General features: G+C 31.8%; 1 protein-coding gene across 7 annotated transcripts; it reads left to right on the forward strand.

The window, feature by feature from the left end:
- Nucleotides 1-5012: 5012 nt before the first annotated feature.
- LOC103493007 (reticulon-like protein B8) lies at nucleotides 5013-9641 on the forward strand. 7 transcript variants are annotated; one of them, XM_051087057.1, is made up of 6 exons: nucleotides 5013-5261; nucleotides 7614-7728; nucleotides 7838-8018; nucleotides 8124-8265; nucleotides 8639-8708; nucleotides 9276-9641. In XM_051087057.1, the coding sequence occupies exons 1-6, from the start codon at nucleotides 5136-5138 to the stop codon at nucleotides 9443-9445; spliced, it is 804 nt and encodes a 267-aa protein (XP_050943014.1). In that variant the 5' UTR covers nucleotides 5013-5135; the 3' UTR covers nucleotides 9446-9641. The 7 variants fall into 7 exon arrangements, with proteins under 7 accessions (XP_050943014.1, XP_008451844.2, XP_008451843.2 ...); XM_008453622.3 differs by having other exon boundaries at nucleotides 5096-5261; nucleotides 7532-7728; XM_008453621.3 differs by having other exon boundaries at nucleotides 5259-5462; nucleotides 7532-7728.
- Nucleotides 9642-12605: the final 2964 nt, after the last annotated feature.

Here is a 12605-nt window from a genome sequence, read left to right on the forward strand (position 1 = left end):
AATCTTTAAATAAAAACTTCTCCACTCATGTAGAAATGAAATTCCTTCACACTTACACATAAATAATGTCATAAATATAAGTCATAAAAAATTAAATTTTTATTAGTTAAATAACTTTAACAAACAAATAAATAAAAATAAACCAATGACCATTTAATTACATTTAATTATTGAAATATCAAAACTTTTAAATTTTTTTAAAAAAACTCCTTAGCATCTTTTCCTACTATTATACAAGAGTTTTCTTTAACTCTTCTCCATCGACATATTCCTTCTTCTTTTTTTTTTCTTTATAATTTAAAGTTTTCTAATTAATTTATGATATAACCAACTATTTCAATTTTTGATCATGTAGAGCATTGTTTAACAATGTTCAAATTTGTGATAGATATAAATCAATTTTTTTGTTATATATAATACACAAACCATAATTTTTCTATATTCATATAATTTTCACTCTTCTTAATTGTATTTTTAAATCTATCCATAAGTTACATTTTAAATATTAAATTATGATTTTCATATTTGAATGAAATATAGTTTTCAAATTTTAGTAATCAGTGTCCAATCATTTTTAAGTTTGCAGGGCCCTAATCAAAATGTATTAACCTGTAAAATTGGAGAAAAACACAGACTGATATGAGCACTAACATAATGTTTCTATTTATTTTTTTCAGCATACATATACTATAAATGCATTATACATATATAACATCCAATGCATTTATAGAATTTCATAAAAATTACATTCATGAAATGAGAGTTTCCACATGCAAATCACGTTTAAAAAACTAGTATTAATAAGTTTATGGTGGTTAAGTTAAATTTATGACAAAATTTTAGAATATAAGGAGAGGTGGTTGTTGGTTGACTTGTTTGATAGACACACAATAAACGCTTCATTAAATAGCTAACACAAGTTAATATAGATTGGTTTAAATCCCCATTCTTTTAAGGTTGTTTTTTTTGTTGATACTCTCCCAAGGAACATAAACTTGTAAGCAAAATTATTAACAGAAATTTTAATATTACATGTAGTTGCAAAATAGGAAACACTTGTAACAAAGTACAATCAATAACCAGTCTTAAAACTCGAGGAAATCTCAGGGCAATCTCAGACGATAACAACATGACTTGCCAATTAGACTCGGACAACATTGCATCGAGATGCCACAAGATAAGGGCTTTACATGTATCTCGGCTCAATCTCAGAACTCCTTCAACGAATCTCGGGACAAATTCATCGATCTCGATCGAGATTCCTCATCTTCACGAGCCTAGATTGATGAAATTGTCGAGATTCATCGAAGGAAACCACATGCATTAATGTCAAATATAGTTCTACGTCCAACTACAACAGAAAAACAACTACAAAGTTTTCCATTTGCCTCATATTTCACAGAAAACACTGTAACATAACCTAAAATCCAGTTATAAACTATGAAATCGTTCAAAGTAATTCACCTTCAAAGATTTTAGTTCAGACATTTGATAAAACCTTTTATTTTGAAATTTAAAACAAAAACATTAAATCTCGGTGTCGATCTTGGTCGAGATGGATCGGGAGATTACGTTGAAAGAGTTTTTTAGAATTTGTGAAACATCTTGGTGTTGAGATTGGCCGAGACTGACACTGAAAAAAACAAAATTACGAGTTTCTGAAAGTGTGCTACTTTTAAAATGTAAAACAAAAAATGTGCTATTTTTCAAAATTTCTCCTTTATCTCTGATGTTTAAGTTTTATTGCAATTTAGTGACTAAAGTTGAAGATTTATACTTTAAATATTGTTTTTTTAAATACTAATTTTAATGTTATTGTATATTAATTAAGTTGAAAATTAAAATAATTACAATTAATTAAGTTCCTTGCTAATTTAAATTCATTTCATAATCATTTTAAATTAATTAATAGACATCATCGTTAAAGGATGAAAATGAGTATTTGGTGAAAAATTAAAGTTAAAATTGTAAATATGTAGATCAAATTGAAACAAAATCCAAGTTTCGAACGTAAAATTGGCGACCAACAAGGTATTCTTTACATTTAAAAACTAATTTGATAATTATTTATTGTTTGCTTGGGTGGTTAACCTAAGTACAACCAGACTAGCGTAAACTTCGCTTTCATTCTCGAAATCAAATGTTGAATTCTTCCACGTATATGTTGTAAATTAATAAATAGTAAATTATAGAAACAATTTCGAAATTGTAAAGGTATAAATTACAAAATTGATTAATTCGAGGATTCAATATTTTTATCATTTGGAGCTTAAAGATGGACAATCATTTTAAGACGCACATAAGTGATGATATTACAAGATGGTTTTTTTTTGGGCAAATTATGGAATAAATTTGTGTTGTTCACGTGATTCACGCGTGCATTTAAAAAAAGTTTAAATGATTAAAAAAATATATGTAACTAAAAAAGAAGTCACAATATTCTTATTCTTAATCAATGAAAAGACACAAAGTCCACAACCACAAAGAGTTAAACGTCTAACCAACTGCCCCTTTTGTAACCCAAATATTATATCATATTTCTATCATTTTATTTATTTATATATACCTTTTGGAGCCTAAGCTTAAAAAAAAAAAAAAAAAAGGTAACTGTCTATTATTGTTTTCAAAAGAATGTAAATTTATTATCTATGGAAAAAATGTGTTTTTCTAACCATACATTTTCTTTCAAATATTTTTTCTATAATGAATTTAAAATTTAAACATTTACATATTTGGTTAGATCCTTTTATAAGTCTTTATATCATAATTTTCTCAAAATTTAGGTACAAGTGTTTTCTTTAAAATGAGTTATTTTTCAATATCATTTTTTTAAAATACATTTTAAAAGTTACCAAACACCTCAATTTTTTTGAAAATATATATTTTTTAAATTTAAATACTTTAAAAAGTAATCCAAATACACTTTAATCTCTATTATAACAAAACAAATGCTAAGATTTAAAGAGGTTCCTTGAATAAATTAATTGGAAATTCATATTATTTATACGCTACAAAACCTATGTAATTAAAATAAGAAAGCTGAAACTTACTTTTTGTTGAAAATTTCATAATAGAGATTAAATTGTTGTTTCAAATATACAACGATAAAATTGATGCATATTTTAAATTCATGGACTAAGTTAATACAAAATTAAAAATACATGGATTTAGTTGTTACTTATAGACTAAAGTTTAGATGCTAAAACATAAATTTTATGAATGTGTAAAGACATAAAAGTATTTATTTTAACTAGTCAAAAACATCAAAAATTTAATTTTAAAATATTTTTAATAAATTTTGAAAATTTTAATTTTGTATCTAGCATAATTTTTTTAAAAAATTATTACTAGTCATACAAAATGAAAAGATATGGAGAAAAATATTTTAGTTAGACGATATATAAGACAAGGATTCAAACCGCAATCTTCCACTAAGGATATAGTGTCTTGAGACTATTATTTATAAAATATGAAAAAATACAATAATTTTCTTGTAGCTGTTTAGTTATAAACAGAAACTAAAAATAATTAGGCTCCCTTGAATTGTATTTGAATCTAATGAAAATGGTAAGACTCTCCGTAGAAAAGTCTTCTGGAAATCTCCTATTTGGGATACATTTTGAGTTGTCTACGAAGATATCAAACAATCTTCCTACAATATCTAAAAAGGTAATAACTTACCCTTGCAAAGATTCTTCACAAACTGTAGTTTGGAAAACGTTTTCGAAGCATACATAGAATATGACAAATACCTTCTTCTTTTATAATGAGGAGAAAGTTTGAAACTTTCTTATTGAAGATGCGCATAACAAATCTTTTTAAAATATAAAAGATATTTAAAAAAGATTTAAAAATAAATAAAAACTTTTATCTTTCTTTAAATAAAAAGAAAAAAGATCTAAAAATAAAGAAAAATCTTTTATCTTTCTTTAAATAAAAAGAGACTATTCTATATTTGTCAAAAAGTCTAATAAAATAAAATAAAAAATCTATAAAATGTTTGATAAACTTCAATGTCCTTTGTAAATAGTTTATATTTCTGGTTATATTTTGAAAATGAAAAAAGTTTAGAAAATAAAAAATTAATTGCAAGTTACAACCATGAACTTGTAACTTTATAAGTTAAAGTTGTTGTGTTATGGTGCTCCACTCCCACCTTCTCATCAAGTGTTAGCTATAGATATTCTATTTGGTTTGAACTACAAGGAAACTTTCACTTCTACCTTTGAGATATATTTTCTCTAGAATAATAATTGATTTCAACCATTAGCATTTGCATCGACGAATACGATGCAAGTTTAAATGAAATTGTTTAATAGGTGATTTGGTGTATTAGTCAAAAGTTTTTTTTCGAATTAAAATTAGTGTGTGGATTTGTTGAAGTTGACAAATGACACTCATCGAAGTTTAAGAATCATAGTATATGAGATTAAAATGTTAAAAGTGTTTCTTTAGGTACAATAAAAGACAAGCAATCACAATTTAGGTGGTCAAAAGATAATTTTATCTTTGATATTAGAAGAATAATAAGAGGTCAACCAGTCAGGAAAATTGGAAAACTAGGAAAATTAGAAAACCAGGAGTATACAACCTGTAAGAACTTGTTGAAAATTGACACTTTATAATTTTAAGAAAGATAAACTTTTTCTTTTATGAAGTAGTGAATAATTAAGCTTCAAACTTAACATTTTTATCGACCATCCAACTTCAATCTAATTATTCAATTCCTTCCAAGCTATATTAACATGTTGCAAAAAGAGAAGAAAACTTGAAACCTTTTTAAAAATGAAACTTTACAACTTGATAACTTTACAAGAATTGAAAGCTATATGTTCGACGTAATAATCCATACTTTTGAATCCTCTTGCAAAAAGAATCCAATTTAAACTTTTTTTTTTTTAATTTCTACTAATTTTAAAATATTTGATTGTTAAAACGACGCCATTGACCATTGTTTGATTACGAAAACCAATCGTTTGATCTCTAATATTCAACGGAGAAAATTCACGAAATTAAGTCTTGTTCTTAACCCTCTCTCCTTTTTGTATCGAAGTCAGCAGAGCGATCGTGTTACTTTCCAATACGAAACTAATAGTTCCCCAAAAGGGATTCGCGTTTGGCGTCCGTTAAAAGAAATGCAGCCTAGAAAAAGTGAAAAGAAAGTGAAAAAAAAAGGAAAAATTCAATCCGACCCACTTGAAGAACAGAAAAAAAGAGGGAATTTTTTCATCTGGGTTGGTGGTGGCCTGCTTATAATTTCAGTATGTCAGCTTCTCCACGCCATTTCTTGTCGATATTTTTGGAATCCCACAACTCTTTTTTTCTCTCCTCGTTTTCTGTTCTTCTCCCTCCCGTTTTTGTGTAGTTCTGAACGGAAAATTTTCAGAGCCCATTTTCATCTGTCTGTTCGCTTTCTCCTTCTTCAATTTCTTACTTGAAGAACCTTTAATTTCCTGCTCCTGGTTTGTTCTCTTCAGTACCATTTTAGATTTTGTCGGTTTTCTGCTTGTTTTGTGTTCACTTTCAGCTGATTCCGTCTTTTAATTTGCTTGTTTGATGCTTAAATGGGAATTAATGCTGCTAATTCTGCTTACCTTCGTGGTACTTGTAGTTTGCTCTCTCTTTTTGCTTACTTCTGCTGCTATCTTACTATTCGACCAATTAATTTCTTGCATATAGCTTCATCTTTCCGTGTACGGTCTGTCATTTGAAGATTCTATTCTTTTTTTAATCTTTTATTTTTTATCTTGTATTATTGCGGTTCAGTTCTTGGTTGAATCTGAAGTTTATAATGCTTAAGTGAGGTTGGATTGCTTTGATTTTGACTCTGTCTCTTCCTTCTAGGTGGGTTGAAATATCGACTGACTTCTGCTTTTGAGTTGAAAATGTTTTGCTAAAAATCGTGTTCATCCATTTTATGACATTTCATTGTGTTCTGCCTTTCTGGCTTCCTTATGTTTCATGGTCTGTATTGATCAGCGTTTTGATTTGTCTCTAAATTCTTTTGTGCTTTTGAACGTCTGGTGTTTATTCTTCTGAAGCCTTTGCTAAGCTTTAGTTTCGAGTCCTTTCTTTTAGGCAACCTTTGCTTTTTGTGAGCTTTTTACATATATCTTTGCATTCTTTTATTTATTTATTTTTGTCAATGCAAGTTGGGTTATTCACTAAAAGAAAAAAGAAAAAAAACTCTTCACCCCCCTTGTTTTCATAAATTTCATACAAGGCTTCTGTCAATCTCTGGTTGGCCTCAAACAAATATCAATCTTCTGTCACTTTTTAGCACAATGAAGGTTTGGTAAGTTATATTATAGGTTTTGAAAGCTCTGTGAATTTTTATTTCGCCTATGGAGGCATACAGCCTTTTGGCCTATTTTGGTGATTTCTACCTTATATAACCTCTTGTGAGAGTGCCTTCCTCAAAAATATGTTGTGAAATCTTAATACTTTGATGATTAGCTTGCACCGTAGAAGTTAACTGTAATAATTTTCTGCCATTGGGACTCTTTCCTCCACCCCTGATCGTCAGAGTTAGTAACCCTTTTGTTTGGCTTGATTTTTACCCCGTAATCTAGCAAAAGTTAAATTCTGGAGCTAATTAGACTGGACCCTCCTCTTTGATCAACTTGCTTACTTACTCACTCTCCAAATCTTATGTCCTCGTGACCAGTTGTTAAAAATTAAGTTTTGGTTAAAACTCAGAATTCAGTACACAATTTTTGTTTTTTATCTTGTTCTATCAGATTAAGTGGACTTTCCTTCTTTTCTGTGCCTGCTTATACGCTATAGATTCCTTCTTCGTTTTCTTTTTCCTTGATGTATCTTTTTCTATACCTTTTAGTACCTGGCCCAACTTGTGTCTGTTCCTTGAATGTGATTCCCTTAAACTATTTCCCACTCTATATGCTCCTGGCGCAAGGTCTCTTGCTATTCTGATAGTTTGTTTCAAATCCATTTATAATTTTGAATTTGTTGTTGTTACCCAACATTTCGACTACATGCTCCTTTTTTTTGTGGAAAACTAATTCCATTTGATGAAGAGATTTGTTTGTGCCAAAATTTATGATCCCATTTTGGATGATGATCACCGAAATATCCCCTATAATATACAACCTGTTGCCTTGCTCTTTTATGTTCTCTGTCACTTGGTTTCCTTCATAAACAAGATTAGGAGCTGAGAAAGCAAATTGAAAATGGAAACCTCAGCGGTATTTGGTGTTGCTATGGTTTAGACATGACATGTAATGGAACTAAGGAAATGCATTACCAGAAGGTGGATCTCCAGCGAAACATCCTCCTAAAATTTAATCCTGGAGCTAAGACCTAGATTTGTTCCATTACCCATACGATACCTCTCATATATCCTATTGACTATTATTTAAATTTGTTGTATTAAGTCTTCAACTTTTACTCTTTTACATAAGTATAGTTCTTACTTTGTGCTCATTTATGTTTTCATAAATCTACCTTCTTGGAGAAGAACTGCCTGGTCCTTAACTTTGGCTCCCTTGTTCTTGTTATTTGTTTTCTGAAGCATGAGAACTATGTCTGAGAAGATGATTGCTGAGGATCTTTTTAATAACATTTCTGAAGTTCTTGCTGAACATGGTCAAAAGGGGAAATCAGTTTCATTTTTCGGGGAAGATAATAAAGCAAGTTCGGTGGCTGGTCAGATCAATAGGATATTTGGACGCCAAAAACCTGTTTACAATCTTCTTGGGGGTGGAAAATGTACATCCTTATTCATGTGTTCTTAGTCTTTTTTCGTCTTCTACAATCTTTTTCATGTCACAGATCATATTACTTCATTTTGATTTCTATGCTGACCAAATATTTGTAGCTGCTGATGTGCTCCTATGGAGGAACAAGAAAATCTCAGCTAGTGTTTTGACTGGTGCAACTATTATATGGGTGCTTTTTGAATGGCTTAATTACCACTTCTTGACTCTTGTTTGCTTCGCTTTGGTTCTTGGCATGTTGGCTCAGTTTATATGGACAAATGTGTCAGGATTTCTGAACAGGTGATTGAAAAACAGATGTTTATGCCTTTAGTTTTCATTTACTTTGACGTGCTTTCTGGTTTAGTGTGCCTGTGCATTCTGTAATAGAATTTTACGCACTTGCAGATCATCGTCCAACGTTCCTCGCCTTGTTCTTCCCAAGGAACTATTTGTCAATATTGCTGTTACGTTTGGTGCCGAGGTTAACCGAGCTCTCTGTTATCTCCAAGATATTGCTTGTGAAGGAAATTTGAAACACTTCCTTGTGGTATACTAACATATTTCATGTACTTGCTTTGCAATTCTGTTGTATTTCTAAATGTCCTTAGAATGCTTCGCTCTGGACATCCATATTTGAGTATTTAGGTACAAGATGTTGAAATTTGATAAAAACAAGCATTGATTTTCTATTATTGACTTTAAGCCATAGTTTGCCTTGCCTCTCGACTTAGGCGTTTTTTTTATTATAGCTCCTGGAACACCGAAACATGAGATATTTGAGAAATATGCTGCCTCAGTTTTGCAAGGGTCTGCTATATTGAATAGAGTTTCTTTGATTATGGCTCCTAGGAAACCTGTTAGATTGCTGTTTTTGCTTTTTGACTTTTTTTGTAGATACTTTAATGTGAATGTATTTCCAGGCTGTAGTAAGCTTGTGGGTTGGTGCTGTGATCAGTAGCTGGTGCAATTTCATAACTGTCTTGTATGTTGGTAAGTGTTTACAGATTCTGCTTCTCAAAACATTTACATCTTTAAGTTCTTTGATGATATCATTTACCTATAACCACTAAAGAGATTTAGAGTGTTTTTGGTTGATTTAGATATTTGATTCAAATTGTGATGGCTACTATAACTTAATGTTGTAGGATCATATTATTGAGCGAGATTATTTTAGAGGAGTGTAACCTGTTTCGAACACCTACCGTTTACTGGTTCAAGTGTTTGAATTATTTTGCTTCTTTGTGGGAAGGGACTTTAGCTATTTCATTTCATTACCTAATATAGGATGAGTTTTTTCCAATTCTATGCCACATGGAAAGCATGGTACTCCACAATCATTGACTTCGATGAGATTGTTGCGCTATGAAATTAGTTGAGAAGAATGTAAACTGTCTAAAAAAGAGTAAAAAAGCATAACCGAAATTAACTTGCTTCTTAGTCAGCTGCAACGAATCAAAGGTTGGATAGAAACTTTTTGGTCATGGGAGAACCTACGTTCCTTAGATAATCTAAAACCCTCAATCTTCACAAATACTAACACATTTCAAATATGTTCAGGCTTCGTTGCGGCCCATACGCTTCCAATTCTGTATGAGAAATATGAAGATGAAGTTGACACCTTCGCATATAAGGTCTTCGATCAGCTTTGTGGCCACTACCGAAAGTTCGATTCAAGTGTTCTTAGCAAGATTCCCAAAGGAGCTTTCAAGGGAAAGAAGTATGAATAATACATCATTTTCAACATTCAACAATGCCTAAACCAACCCTAGTTTTTGCAAGGAATTGGTTGTATCATAAGATTTGGTAAAATATTATCTACCTCATGGTGAAATCATAGAGACCAAGTGGTAGAAATGAATCTTTAGTTTAAGTTTGTATTTGCCAATTTGCTGAAATAGGAACCATCTTTAACAGCTTCCTGTAGCTCTTAACTTCCATTATTTTAACTGCTTCACATTCCTATCCTTTTGATTTCAGCACATGGATTGTTGTGAACAAGGGAATTTCTTTTTCTCAGTTCAACAATTTTTGGGTCGAGATTTTGAATCATCGACCTTTTAGATGGTAATTAATTAGTACCTTCTCTACTAAATTATGCATACGTCGGATTGATTTTTTTTAATACCTAAGATGCAACATAAAAAAAAAAGCCCAATCGTGCAATGTTATTAGATTTTAGAAAGAGTAGTCCACAAATTAATCTTTTGGAAAGTAAAAGTTCTATTGAAAACTTTCTATATTTCTGTCGTTTTCAACTTTTTGTTTTTTGGTCATATATATTTTTGCGACTTAAAACTTGTAGGATTATTTTAAGCTTTTAGTTTCTAAGCTTTTAGACTTGTTTATTTGCTTTTTAATCTTCAAAATTAAAAATTTAATCTTTTAATTTTATTGATTTTTTTCTCAAACCAATCATAAATTGTCACATCATTGGAATAAACTAAAAAGGTATGTGTCCCAAATTAAATTTAAATTTAAATTGATCAATTCTAATAATGCCACATATCTTATAACAATTGCATCAAATTAATTATTTTAGTTTGATTAAATATTATTTACTTTGACTAAAATTCAATTGTGTCCAAATGTTAAATATGACCCAAATCTATCTAATTGAACTCATGAGTGTGGTGCATAGACCAACTAGGCCCATGACCATAAAAGCCCACTAGAGAACTCTATAAATTGAGGAGTTCTCTTCATTTGTGAAGAAGATCTAAAGAGAATTCTCGAAAAAGTCAAAAGACTTCCAAACTCTTGAAGCTGATCACCCTTGAAAATTGAAGTTCCTTTGAAGATACAAGCTTTTTTCCAAGACTCCAATTTCAAGAACATCACGTGCTCAACTTCCTCAAATTAAGCGTAAGCATCTAATCGAGAGAGAATCAGAGGATCAAATTCTAAAGAACAAACCACATAGCATCAAATCAACACAAACACAACATTAACACAAGTTCAACTCCACGAATCAAATTTTTCTGGAAATCTCGTGTGAACAAATTGGCACGCCTGGTGAGACCTTTCTACCTCTCATCTCTCTCTAGTCATCCAAATTTACAAGAAAATCAATGGCATCAAAGAAGGTTGCATCCTAATCTTCTGTTGTTAGTGACGCTTACACAGGACCTGTCACCTGCAGTCGTTCTAAGGGAATCATCCAAGAGCATGATCAAGGTTCTGCTATTACGCATTCTTAAGAGATTGTGATCAAGGAAAATCCTTTGTATGATAACTCTGATTCTGCCTCTAGCAAGTCAAAGAGGGAAGCATACCCTGATGTAATGTCTGTCATGATGGCTGATGTAATGGCCAAGGCTGCCATGATGGTGATAGAGAGGAAAATTAATCTCTTGAGTGTTGTTGAGGAACAAGACCATGAAATCACAACTTTGAGAGAGTAGATGCATACTCGTGAAACTGCTAAGTCGAGTCAAACTTCTATTCTCAAAGTCGGTGATAAAGGGAAGAATATGGTGCAAGAAAACCAACCACAACAACAATCAGCCTCTGTTGCTTCTCCCTCAGTTTAGCAGTTACAAGATATGATCTTGAATTCCATTAGAGCTCAGTATGAAGGACCACCACAAATTTCTTTCATATACTCTAAGCCGTACACTAAGAGAATTAACAACTTGAGAATGTCGCTAGGGTACCAACCTCCAAAATTCCAGCAGTTCAAAGGAAAGGGCAACCCAAAGCAGCCCATCGCCCACTTCGTCGAAACATGCGAGAATGCAGGATCAAGAGAAAACTAGCTTGTCAGGCAGTTTATTCGAAGCTTGAAAGAAAGTGCTTTCGAGTAGTACACCGATCTGGAGTTAGAAGTTATTAACAGCTGGGAATAGCTAGAAAAGAAGTTCCTCAACCGTTTCTACAGCACTAGACGCACCGTAAGCATGATGGAGCTTATAAACATGAAACAATGAAAGGGAGAGATAGTCATCGACTACATCAACCGATGGAGGGCTTTGAGTCCTGACTGCAAATATTGACTCACTGAACTGTCAACTATAGAAATGTGCATCTAAGGCATGCACCGGGAACTCCTATAAATTCTGCAAGGAATAAAGTTCCACACATTTGAAGAGTTAGCAACTCGCGCTCATGATATGAAGTTGAGCATCGCCAGTAGAGTAACTAATGATTTTTCTGTTCCTGAAGTAAGGAAAGATAAGAAAGAGACAAAGGATGTCGAAAAGATAGTGAAGAGCACTGCGAAGGAATCTATAGTCGTAAACACGACCCCACTAAAGTTCTCCAAAAGAAAAGAAGAGAGAACTAAAAAGAAGGATGATGGAAGCGAAAGACGACGCCCGACTTTAAAAGAAAAGTAGGAAAAAATTTACCCATTTCCTGATTTAGATATTGTAGACATGTTAGAGCAACTACTAGAGAAGCAGTTGATCCAGCTACCGGAATGTAAGTGACCTGAGCAAGCAGGAAAGGTAGATGATTCCAACTACTGCAAGTATTATCAAGTCATCAGTCACATAGTAGAGAAATGTTTTGTGTTGAAGGAGCTAATTCTAAGGTTAGCTCGTGAGAAAAAGATCAAACTAGACTTGGAGAAGGTAGCTTAAATAAACCATGTTGTAGTGACGATAGTGTTAGAGGCTCCTCTGTCAAGATTGATTTTTGAGCAAAGGGAAAGCTTGGTCCAATTCGGGACCTTTGAGCCTATAGTTGTCAAATTCTATCAGGACGTTGCACCCGAGGATTCTCAAGGTAAAGAAAGACCAATCGAAGAATATGATAAAGGATGGATCATTGTGACTCGCTGAAAAAAAAGAAAGTTGACTTCAACCCAAAAAGAGTCCCACTCATACATAAATTATAAAAGAGGGAATAAGAAGAAAAAGAATAAGAAGAAAAAGAAGACTTGAAAGC

The sequence above is a fragment of the Cucumis melo genome, chromosome 7 (assembly GCF_025177605.1).
Source record: "Cucumis melo cultivar AY chromosome 7, USDA_Cmelo_AY_1.0, whole genome shotgun sequence".
Taxonomy (NCBI): Eukaryota; Viridiplantae; Streptophyta; class Magnoliopsida; order Cucurbitales; family Cucurbitaceae; genus Cucumis; species Cucumis melo.